Below are 10,921 nucleotides of genomic sequence, written 5' to 3'. Positions count from 1 at the left end.
CCCATTTTTATATTTTTAAATGTGAGATGGGAAAGGGAAATCAGATTTCAAAGTTGAGAAAATAAAAGGCATCGTCCTCTCCTATGACGTGGTGGCCTGGCCGTGTTCCTCGTGTCCTTTCACACTCTCATCCGTGAACGGTCGCCCCCTCCCCGTGGGAAGTGGGGAGGGACAAGGATTGTAGGCACTTTTCTCCAGAGATGGGCAGCCAGCGTTCCTTGGAGATGGGCAGTGGACTGGTGCTGAAGGAGAAGCTGGGTGGTGTGTGTCTGGGCTGCAGGGGAGGGTTGGTGAGTCAGACAGCAGGTAAAATATTTTGGATGCTCTGGGCATGGTCTGCTTCTTCATAACAAGCCATGTTTTAGGGCCTGGCGAGTTTCATCTGCAGAAACAGGGATCCTTTGATCCTTTGTGAGCAATACTTCCTTTCATAGTTGTGTCTATAAAAGGTTTTTGTTCAGGGCGTATAATGACTGACTTATTTTTCCTCTTGTAAAAGTGGCCTTTTAATGGGTTTCCTACCTTCTGCCTTGATCAGGGTGTGAAAATTATGGCATCTTACCCTGTTGCTCTGTGATTCCCATTTCAGGTTTCTCTGGAAACCCTCCTGGTAAGAGTGGAGGAGGTGGGACACTCTGACCCCAAGACAAAAGGCCTGTAGCTCCAGCCAAAGAAAATAAACCTTAGGAAGAAAAACACACACCAAAAAAACCCACAAACAACAACACCACCACCCCCCATCAGCTGTTCCTGAGAACAGCCCGCAGTGGAATCGACAGAGGACAACTAATGTGAGTGAGGAAGTGACTGTATGTGGACGGTGGAGACAGTAAGTCACGTGGACCCCGAGGGCCTGGACTGGGTTAGGAACTGTGGTCCTCTCAGAGGTGAGGCGTCCAGAGGGGACAAGTGAATGTGGTCTGGAGTGTGGCCTTGGCTCTACGGGCTGTGCTTTCCTCTGAGGCCGTCAGGGAGCTCAGCCCCTGTGTTCTGCCAGGGCCGGGTTGGGGTTTGGCATTGAGTGGGGGGTGACGTGCTGGCTGGAGCAGCAGAGCAGTGGCCTTGATTTGTCTTTTGGAAGATTTAAAAACCAAAAAACACAAACGTTGTGGTCCTTCAGCAATGCTTTCTCTGAAGAAATACTTAACGGAAGGACTCCTCCAGTTCACCATTCTGCTGAGTTTGATTGGGGTGCGGGTGGACGTGGATACTTACCTGACCTCACAGCTCCCCCCACTCCGGGAGATCATCCTGGGGCCCAGTTCTGCCTATACTCAGACCCAGTTCCACAACCTGAGGAATACCTTGGATGGCTACGGTATCCACCCCAAGAGCATAGACCTGGACAATTACTTCACTGCCCGGCGGCTCCTCAGTCAGGTGAGGGCCCTGGACAGGTTCCAGGTGCCCACCACCGAGGTGAACGCCTGGCTGGTCCACCGGGACCCGGAGGGGTCTGTGTCCGGCAGCCAGCCCAGCTCAGGCCTTGCCCTCGAGAGCTCCAGCAGCCTCCAGGATGTGACAGGCCCAGACAACGGGGTGCGAGAAAGCGAAACGGAGCAGGGATTCAGTGAAGATTTGGAGGATTTGGGGGCTGTAGCCCCTCCAGTCAGTGGAGACTTAACCAAAGAGGTTAGTGGCCTTTTTTTGGAGGACTGTGGTCTATGGTACTAACTCCTGTAAAGAGCCAGAGGTTGGGCTGGGGGTGGGGGGATGTCTCAGGCATTGTTCTTGAATAGGAATGAGCTGAATTGTCTGACTAGGATTGGGGCCCGGGAGCAGCATTTCCTGTGTTGAACCATTGACCCACCTCTAAATGTACCGTCAGGGCAGTGGGAGGTTCCTAGAACATGCCAGCGTGTTTACTGCTTGGATTTCAACATGACTCCTGGAGGCCCCGGGATGGGGGAGGGAGTCATGTTGTGATGGGCTTTGATGCCGTGTATATCTGTTGCTAAGACACAAATATTTTGTGGACTCTTGCCTTGTACCTCCCCCCACATCAAAACACACATATATATCCTGAAGTTCTACTCCCTTGTGGTCAGTCCTGTTGTTGTTTTAAGGTCCTGATAAGTCCGCTGTCCTGGGCCTGAGCCAAGGGGTAGATTTAGATAGTTATTCTCGGTCCAGTGAGGACCAAGCCTCCCTCTTTGCTAAAGGCCCACTGTAGGGAGTAGGAAGGTGAGGCTGGGAGCAGAAGAGGAAATGCATTCTGTTGCCCGAGTCCGCTAGCTTTGAGCTGTCAGATCTTTAGCTCCTGACATGTGGCTGACATACTGTTCTGGGCAGAAAGTGATGTCATTGATTTTAATAATGTGAATGGCTACAACTGCCCCTGTCCCACCAACATGATGATAAGATGGCTCTGAGCTCTATGTTTGGCTCTGGCTTGCCACTCAACCCCAAGGAGTTTGAGAAGAAAGGCCCACTGCAGTCTTCCGGCCATTAAGAAAAGAAGACTGGATTGCACTAGGCTGGGTTTTCCAGACCTGAGTGTTGGTGGTGGTGCTGGGTGGGGAGAGGGGATGTAAAAAGTGTTACAGATACTGAACTTGGCTCTTTCTGCCCACTAGTCAGACCAGGTTTTTTCTTCTGTCCTGCACTTGAGCCTGTTCCTGAGCTCAGTTCTCTGAATGTTAGTGACTCAAAGCGTGTGGCTTCCCCTGGGCCAGCGGTCCTAAACTGGGGGTGATTTTGCTCCCCAGGGGACATGTGGCCATGTCTAGAGACACTTGGTTGTCACAACTAGAGGTGCTGTTGACATCTAGTGAGGAGAGTTCAGGGATGCTGCTAAACTTCCTAAAAAAACAGAACAGTCCCCCAAATGACAGACCGATCTGGCCCCAAATGTCAGTAGTGCCCGGTTGCTTTACTGTTCAGCTGGCTCACACTGGAGCTACTTTGAAAGAGATTAGAATTATCTGAGCATGTGAGACATGAGCATTCCTTACCTTTCAGTGCATTTTCTGTTCATCTTCACCCGAGGATATTTTTCCATTGATTTGTAGAGAGTGGGAGGGAGGGCAAGAGACAGAGAGAAACAAACATCCATGTGAGAGAGACACATCGATTGGTTACCTCCTGCATGTGCCCTGACCAGGGCCGGGGTTGAGCCTGCAACCAAGGTATGTGCCCTGGACCGGAATCAAACCCGGGATACTTCAGTCCGAGGGCCGACATTCTGTCCACTGAACCACACTGGCTAGGGTTTTCAGTGCATTTAAGAAAAATCTTTATTGTTTAAAGTCTTACATATGTCATCCCCTTATTTGCCCCATTGCCCCCTTCTAGCTTACCCTCCCCTTGCCGCATTGCATTTTTTCTTAGATTCTTACAGCGCCATTGGGAACTTGAACCTCTCTTCTTCCTTCTCTGTCCATTTACTTCAGATGGACTCGCCTTGGCACAGTGGTCTGAAGACGTATGCCTCCCACCCTGGTCTTCCTCCTGCCCCAGTGTAGCTCCCCAAGGGAAGGGGTGTAACTGGGCTTGCTCTTGGGAACCCTGCAGGGGGAGCTCCATTCCAGTTCCTGCTGGGAGCGCTCCTGGGATGGGATGTTTGGGATGTGATGTGGCTGGGTTGGAGTGGAATGGGGTGGGACTTTGACCCTGCTTTCCTCCATTTCTTGGCCTTCATGAAGGTTATGTTTTCTGTGACACTCGGCCTTCGCTACTCCCTTTGGGGGCTGGCGGTGGGTCAGCATTAGGGGCCCAGGCTGGGTATGGGGGAAGGGAGGATTATTATGTGTCTAGAACAACATTTCCTCAGCAACTCAGGGATAAAAATACCCAGGTCTAGAGCATGTGACAGGCATTGCTGGAGCTGGTATTATCCCTGGGTGGCAGTGCTCCCCTGCTGCCAGGCCTGTTCGATGGACAGCCATAGCCCAGGCCCTTGTCAGGGATAGGATTCCCCTCGAGGTTGGCGTGCTGCCTGGGGCAAGGGTGGCCTGTGTACAGCTCTTCCCAGGCGAGGAGCAGTCTGTGACCGAGGAGAGCACACTGTCCCTGACCTGACTTTCGGCTCAAGGGGAGCAGCAGTGAGGGTCGGAGTCGGAATGTGATGCTGATTCTGTCAGGGCTTTCTTTCCTTCTTTAGAGATGTGGGCCAGGGTCAGGCGGAGAATGCTCTTGAGCAAAGCGAGGGTAAAGGGAGTGGGGGACATGTTTGTGGCCCCAACATTGTGGGCGGTGCAGAACACTTGTCTCCTTCAGTGCTGGCCTTCAGGCTCATGGCTCCCACTTCTTGGTAGGCCTGGCCAGCACTGTGACATGGCTGCACATGGGCAAATGGCATTTCCCTTCCTCTCATCTGGCCTGTTGTAGAGTGACAAAGCCCCGGCTCACATTGGGTCTGGATACACTGGGTTCCTGCCCAGCCTGGCTTGTCATCCTTGGGCTTGAGGACAACTGGCCACAGTCCTCCTGAGGAACGGGAAAACTTCCATTTCCAGGGAAGAACTTAAATTCCCGCAGTAGCTTCAGGAGTGTCTGCCCAGTCCTGAGTGGGCTGGGTAAGCTGGATGCGACTGGAAGGAGTGGCACCCCTTCCCCCCGGGCTCTCACTGCCCCACCCGCACTGGCTTTCTGGGCTGGGTGGGGCTGCCCGCCCCTGGGTGCGTCTCCTTGAGGAGAGGAGGCGGCCCCGGGATGGGCTGGTTCCTTGCGGCAGCTTCTCCAGCTGCCCTGGTGCAGAGATTGGCTCTGGGCTGCAGCTAGGTAACAGGCGGTGGGAGGGGATTGGCTCTTTCCGCATCTCCAGCGGAGACTTGGGGGAGGAGATTGGCTCTCGTCGCAGCCTAGGTAACGACAGTGGGAGGGGATTGGCTCTTTCCGCAGCCCAGCTGCTGACCTGGGGGAGGGGATTGGCTCTCCGCAGCCTCAGCAGTGACCTGCGGGGTGGGAGGGGGAGGGGATTGGCTCCTTGCTGCAGCCTAGGTAACAAGTTTGGGGGGCGTGGGGATGGGAAGAGAGGGAGGAGTGGGAGGATAGGCCTAGGAGGAAGCTTGCTTTCCTCTGCAGCTTGAGCACGGAGCATGGGGTGGGAGTCCCATCTCACTGCAGCCTCTGCGGTGAGCTCAGGGTGGGGGCTGCTGGGCGCCTGAGTGGAACTGGGGTTGTGAGGTGGGAGGGGGCTGCTCAAGGATGGAGGAAGAGGGCTGGGCTGGGCCGCCCAGGCAGCTGTACGGGCGGGGCACCTCCTCAGGCCCCTCCGAGCTAGCACGGGGCCACCCTTCCAGCCTGGTGTGCTCCCTGCCAGCCAAGAGCTCCTTGCAGCCCCCTGTCCGGCTTCCCGGCACCGGCTGCTCTGGGGCTCATCTCGCAGAACATGACCCGCCTGGACCGCAGCTCTCACAGTGGTGGGGGCCCTGCCAAAGGGAGCAGGCCCCTTAACTCTTTGCTGGCTGGTCAACGGGTGGCCCAGCCCCACTCTGCTCCTGGGTCCAGGGCTTCTGTTCAGGTTGGTGTATGCGGGGAGACCAAAAGGAGAGGTACACCTGGTGGGAGGTCTTAGGATCAAGGAGGGTTATAGTGGGAAAGGATACCTGATAAGGGCTAGGGAGGTGGGTCTAATCTAAGGATATTGCTTTCTGAAAAGTGCCGGCTTAACCTGAATGGAAGCCAACAGTAGGGTTTCTTTAGCTAAAGGAGGTGTCATGTGTAGAAAAGCTCCAGTAGCTATTTACTGGGGTTCTATGCTGGTGGCAGTGGGGGGTCGCAGTTGGTGCAGGAGCCACCAGGGTAGAGCAGGAGGGGGTGTTTTGGTACCTGAGGCAGCAGCTGTGGCCAAGTGGTGATGGAGGCTATGTCCTTGAGTGGGTTGACTGATGGGGAGTCAGTGAGTCCTGGGGTGTGGTAAGGGCGTGAGAGCTCTGGTGTGAGGGGGCACTATGGGGCTGGCCTTGGCAGGGGTGGGGTGCCCAGTGAGGATCAGCTGACTGCTTGAAGCTCTCCTGGGAGCGGCAGCTTGTTAGGATCAGCTGGAGAGTGAGGATTCAGGCAGGGATGGATCTTGAGGTGAGCCTGGGCTTTAAGAGTTGTGGGTGTTCAGCCTTACTCCTGCCTCAGCCAGGGAAGGGGGAATGGCTGGTGACAGCCTGTCATTGTCATTGGTTTCATCAGGTGGTTGCAAATGCAGGGATTTTCCTCTCCAGCCCAGCCCACCCCTTTATGCAAATGAAATGGTACCATAGGCTGATGCAAGCCTGGCCACCATCGAAGCAATTCTGCATGACAGTTTGCCCTTGCCAGCTTCCTACAAACCCTGTTTTAAGGGATTCCCATTCCCCAAATGAGAAATGCCTCTTAACTTCCACCTTCCTTCTTGCATAGCAATGAGGTGCCCTGCCTTTCAGCTGGAGTGTTTCTGGTGCAGATACTAAGCCCCCAGACTGGTATGGTGATGGGTATGCTATTGGTTTTTGCTAGGTTTTGGGTTTTTTGGAGGCTGGTGCCTGGAAATGGATGGATGAAGCCTTGCTGATGCAGAGTGGGGGGCGGGGGGTAGAGGCTGGGAGCTGTAGGTCTGGGAGGGAATTATCGGAGCGATGTTAGGAAGGACCTCTTGAGAGGCAGAAAGGGGCCCCTAGATCCAGAGCTAAAGTCACGGTGATCTGTCTTTCAGGACATAGATCTGATTGACATACTTTGGCGACAGGATATTGACCTGGGGGCTGGGCGTGAGATTTTTGACTATAGTCATCGCCAGAAAGAACAAGATGTGGATAAGGAACTACAAGATGGAGTGGAGCAGGAGGACACCTGGCCAGGAGAAGGAGAAGAAGTGCTGGCACGAAACCTGCTAGTGGATGGAGAAACTGGGGAGAGCTTCCCTGCCCAGGTACTCCCACCTCTGCTCACTCCAGGAAACTTATCTTTAGAGAAGGCGGTTGTGTCTGGTGGGATGGACCTGAGTGTATACTTTGGGTTGGGGTCTCACAGTGAGTGGGCTGAGAAAAGAGTGGATGAATAGAAGTAGAGGGGCCAGGCTCTGGTAACAAACCACACAGAGAAGGCAAAGCACCTAGCAGATTCCTACTTGCATCAGGACTTTTACCTTCCCTGTTCTCCCCTGGAGTTTGGGACTTACGGTCTGTCATCAGCCCGGAAACGGGGAGAGTGTGGGCCTACGACCACGCAGGTCTTCCTTCAGTGTTCCCTTGGGGAAGCCTGCAGGCAGCCAAAGCCCAGATCAGTCAGACTTACAGTTGCTGTTGCCACAGGTGCCTGGTGGGGAGAACCAGACAGCCCAGTCCTTGGAATTGTGCCTTAGGCTGCTGGAGTCCACCTGCCCCTTTGGGGAGAATGCTGAGGTGAGCAGGACTTCAGGGAGAGCCCACCAAGTCAGCAGGGTAGCCTGCACACAATGTTCCTACGGGGCTGCCTGAGAGGCCAACTCTTGGTGCTGGCCTTGTCCTGGCCGCTGGGGGTGAAATCAGGAAGGAACAGAACCTCAGATGGCAGTCTCTGGGAGGAAAGCAGAAGGCTGGTCTTTCCTTTTTTCTTTGTTGAAGTCTCTGTGTTTTGCCCTAGTTTCCAGCAGACATTTCCAGCTTAACCGAAGCAGTGCCTAGTGAGAGTGAGCCCCCAGGTCTTCAGAACAACCTCTTGTCTCCTCTCCTGACGGGGACAGAGTCACCATTTGATTTGGAACAGCAGTGGCAAGATCTCATGTCCATCATGGAAATGCAGGTAGGACTATCAGAGCACAAACTCATGGGACCTTGTGTGGGGTATCTTAGCACTTGCTTTTCCCTCTCTGGGAAGAGAAAGAGTAACGTATCTGTCTGATGCATAGGAAAGTGAGAACACTGAGAGGTAACTGTACGTATCTCCTTGGGGAGATACGGGGTCAAGTCAACCCCAGGGCTTGAGCTTTTTAGAGTGGGCCTGCTTCCTAGGTATGCCTCCTTTTTTCCTTCAAGCAGATAATCACTTGGCTGGGTGCTCCCTAGGTTTATCATTAAGCTGACGTGCATGTAATGCTTTACAGCCACCGTTATTTCACTTGGCACAGTTATCTAGTCAGCCCTTTATTTTTAAAATACATTTTTATTGATTTCAGATAGGAAGGGAAAGTGAAATAGATAATCATTGATCAGCTGCCTCCTGCATGCCCCCTACTGGGGATCGAGCCCGCAACCGGGCATGTGTCCTTGACTGGAATCAAACCCAGGATCCTTCAGTCCGCAGGCCAAGGCTCTATCCACTGAGCCAAACCAGCTAGGGCAGCCCTTTATTATTTTATAGGTGAGGACATGGAAGCTCAGATAGGTTACGTGATATACCCATGGTCACATGGAAGTGGTACAGCTAAGTTTTCTCATTCCAAGGCTTGGTCTTTTTTTTTACCATGCTGATGTTGCAATGAAGAGGTAGTCAGTGTTAGGTGTTTGCTTACTTTCTCTTCAAGATGGGGGAGTCTGGCCAAACATGAGCTGGTCAGTCCTGCATTGGAGTGGAGTCCATATGAAGGAACCCATCTCTGCCAGGCCTGGTGGACCAACTAGGGCCAGGAGCTGATGCCGTGGGCTCTGATTTCCAGTTTCTTGTTTTTATACCCATGCAGTTGTGCCTGTTGGGTGTCTGCTCATATAAGCCTTCAGCTTCAGCTTCACCTGGCTGGGGGGAGTCTACTCTGAGTAAAAGGTGACACTCTTCTTCCCTTTCAGGCCATGGAAGTGAACACATCAACAAATGAGATCCTTTACAATAACCCTCCTGGAGACCCACTGAGCACCAACTATAGCCTTGCCCCCAACACTCCCATCAATCAGAATGTCAGCCTGCATCAGGCATCCCTGGGGGGCTGCAGCCAGGACTTCTCCCTTTTCAGCCCTGAGGTGGAGAGCCTGCCTGTGGCCAGCAGCTCCACACTGCTCCCACTGGTCCCCAGCAATTCCACCAGCCTCAACTCCACCTTTGGCTCCACCAACCTGTCAGGCCTCTTCTTTCCACCCCAGCTCAATGGCACAGCCAATGACACAGCAGGCCCTGAGCTGCCTGACCCACTGGGGGGTCTGTTAGATGAAGCCATGCTAGATGAGATCAGCCTGATGGACCTGGCCATTGAAGAAGGCTTTAACTCTGTGCAGGCCTCCCAGCTTAAAGAGGAATTTGACTCTGACTCAGGCCTCTCCTTGGACTCTAGCCATAGCCCTTCCTCCCTGAGCAGCTCTGAAGGCAGCTCCTCCTCCTCCTCTTCTTCCTCTTCTTCCTCTGCTTCTTCCTCAGCCTCTTCCTCCTTTTCTGAGGAAGGTGCTGTTGGCTACAGCTCTGACTCTGAAACCCTGGATCTAGAAGAGGTGGAGGGCGCTGTGGGCTACCAGCCCGAATATTCCAAGTTCTGCCGCATGAGCTACCAGGATCCGTCTCAGCTCTCTTGCCTGCCCTACTTGGAGCATGTGGGCCACAACCACACGTACAACATGGCACCCAGTGCCCTTGACTCTGACAAGCAGATGAGCCGGGACGAGCATCGAGCCCGAGCCATGAAGATCCCCTTCACCAATGACAAAATCATCAACTTGCCTGTGGAGGAATTCAACGAGCTGCTGTCCAAATACCAGCTCAGCGAAGCCCAGCTAAGCCTCATCCGGGATATCCGGCGCCGGGGCAAGAACAAGATGGCAGCGCAGAACTGCCGGAAGCGCAAGCTGGACACCATCCTGAACCTGAAGCGGGATGTGGAGGACCTGCAGCGCGATAAAGCCCGACTGCTGCGGGAGAAGGTAGAGTTCCTCCGGTCCCTGCGGCAAATGAAGCAGAAGGTTCAGAGCCTGTATCAGGAGGTGTTTGGGCGGCTGCGAGATGAGAATGGGCAACCCTACTCGCCCAGTCAGTATGCTCTCCAGTACGCTGGGGATGGAAGTGTCCTCCTCATTCCCCGCACCCTGGCTGACCAGCAGGCCCGGCGGCAGGAGAGGAAGCCGAAGGACCGGAGAAAGTGAGCCTGGGGAGGAAGGGGGGTTGACACTCACCAAGATTGAAACTGGAGAAGGGCTGGGCCTGGACCTGGACCTACAGTGGGGGACTTGAATGCCTTGTTATCCAATAGATCTCAGATGGGATGACTGTGGGTCAGTGGACAGGAAGAGGCGGGCATAGGCACTGTCTGGCTCAGCTTCCCCCACTGGGGAATGTCGAAGTTGCCAGACTGTCTGGGTGGACAGGGTCTTCACCCATCCCCCTTTCCTTTGAGGGAAGGGGTGGGGGTGGTGATGGCATTGATGGAGGCCGACAAAGGGGAAGGAAGGGACTTGTGAGAGGAGAGAAAAGTAGTAGAAAGTCTCATTCCAGGAAGAAAGGAAGGAAAGAAAAACCAAAAAAAACAAAAAACAAAATCAAAGCTGGAAGAAAAAACTGCAGGTTAAGATTGAATCTGGCCAGGATTCCAGGCAGCAGGTTTTAGGTGGGACTAGGTCATTGGTGTGAGTAAACCCCACTTCACTCCAGGGGAGGGGTGGACACAGACAAGGTGAGTTCTGGGAAGGGCTTTGTGAACTCTTTCTGCTCCCACACTTTGATATCCATGAAGGGGAGCTCTTAGATAACTCCTTGAACGTTTCAACAAGGGGAGCTACCAGGACCCGACACCTGTTTAGAGGGTTAGGATTAAAGGATACTGAACAGGAAAGGGTCACAAGGCCCCGTGTTGCAGCAGCCCCAACACCAAGCATGCCACTTACTGTCCCGCCACTCCATCTCCCTGGTGCCCAGTCACCCCTGAGCTGAGGTTCCCATGACTTCATCAGAGCCTGCATGCAAATGCTGTTCTCTTCCCTGCCCCTCACCAGCTGCCCAGAGCTCTTCTGTAGCTGGGTGCTGGCAGTGCCCCCAGTGATGGGCCTACAGCCTTCTGGGGGCTGCGCTGAGGCAGGGGGATGATGTGGAAAAGCCAGGTAGTATTCAGCACAAC

The 10,921-nt window shown here is 53.9% G+C and overlaps 1 protein-coding gene across 5 annotated transcripts in view; it reads left to right on the top strand.

The window, feature by feature from the left end:
* Positions 1 to 10,281, top strand: part of NFE2L1 (nuclear factor, erythroid 2 like 1) — a 10,897-nt gene extending 616 nt beyond the window's left edge. The window contains exons 2-6 of one of the 5 annotated variants that reach the window (XM_006774260.2): positions 590 to 1,632; positions 6,662 to 6,844; positions 7,227 to 7,316; positions 7,537 to 7,695; positions 8,676 to 10,281. In XM_006774260.2, the coding sequence (XP_006774323.1) occupies positions 1,123 to 1,632; positions 6,662 to 6,844; positions 7,227 to 7,316; positions 7,537 to 7,695; positions 8,676 to 9,953 (2,220 nt within the window). In that variant the 5' untranslated portion in view covers positions 590 to 1,122 and the 3' untranslated portion in view covers positions 9,954 to 10,281. Of the gene's footprint in view, positions 1 to 589; positions 1,633 to 4,965; positions 5,465 to 6,628; positions 6,845 to 7,226; positions 7,317 to 7,536; positions 7,696 to 8,675 lie in introns of those variants that run through there. The other 4 variants (XM_006774259.2, XM_015570871.1, XM_015570872.1 and 1 more) reach the window with 4 other exon arrangements.
* Positions 10,282 to 10,921: the final 640 nt, after the last annotated feature.

The sequence above is a fragment of the Myotis davidii genome, unplaced genomic scaffold (assembly GCF_000327345.1).
Source record: "Myotis davidii unplaced genomic scaffold, ASM32734v1 scaffold327, whole genome shotgun sequence".
NCBI lineage: Eukaryota > Metazoa > Chordata > Mammalia > Chiroptera > Vespertilionidae > Myotis > Myotis davidii.
This window is presented reverse-complemented; position numbering and strand designations above follow the sequence as displayed.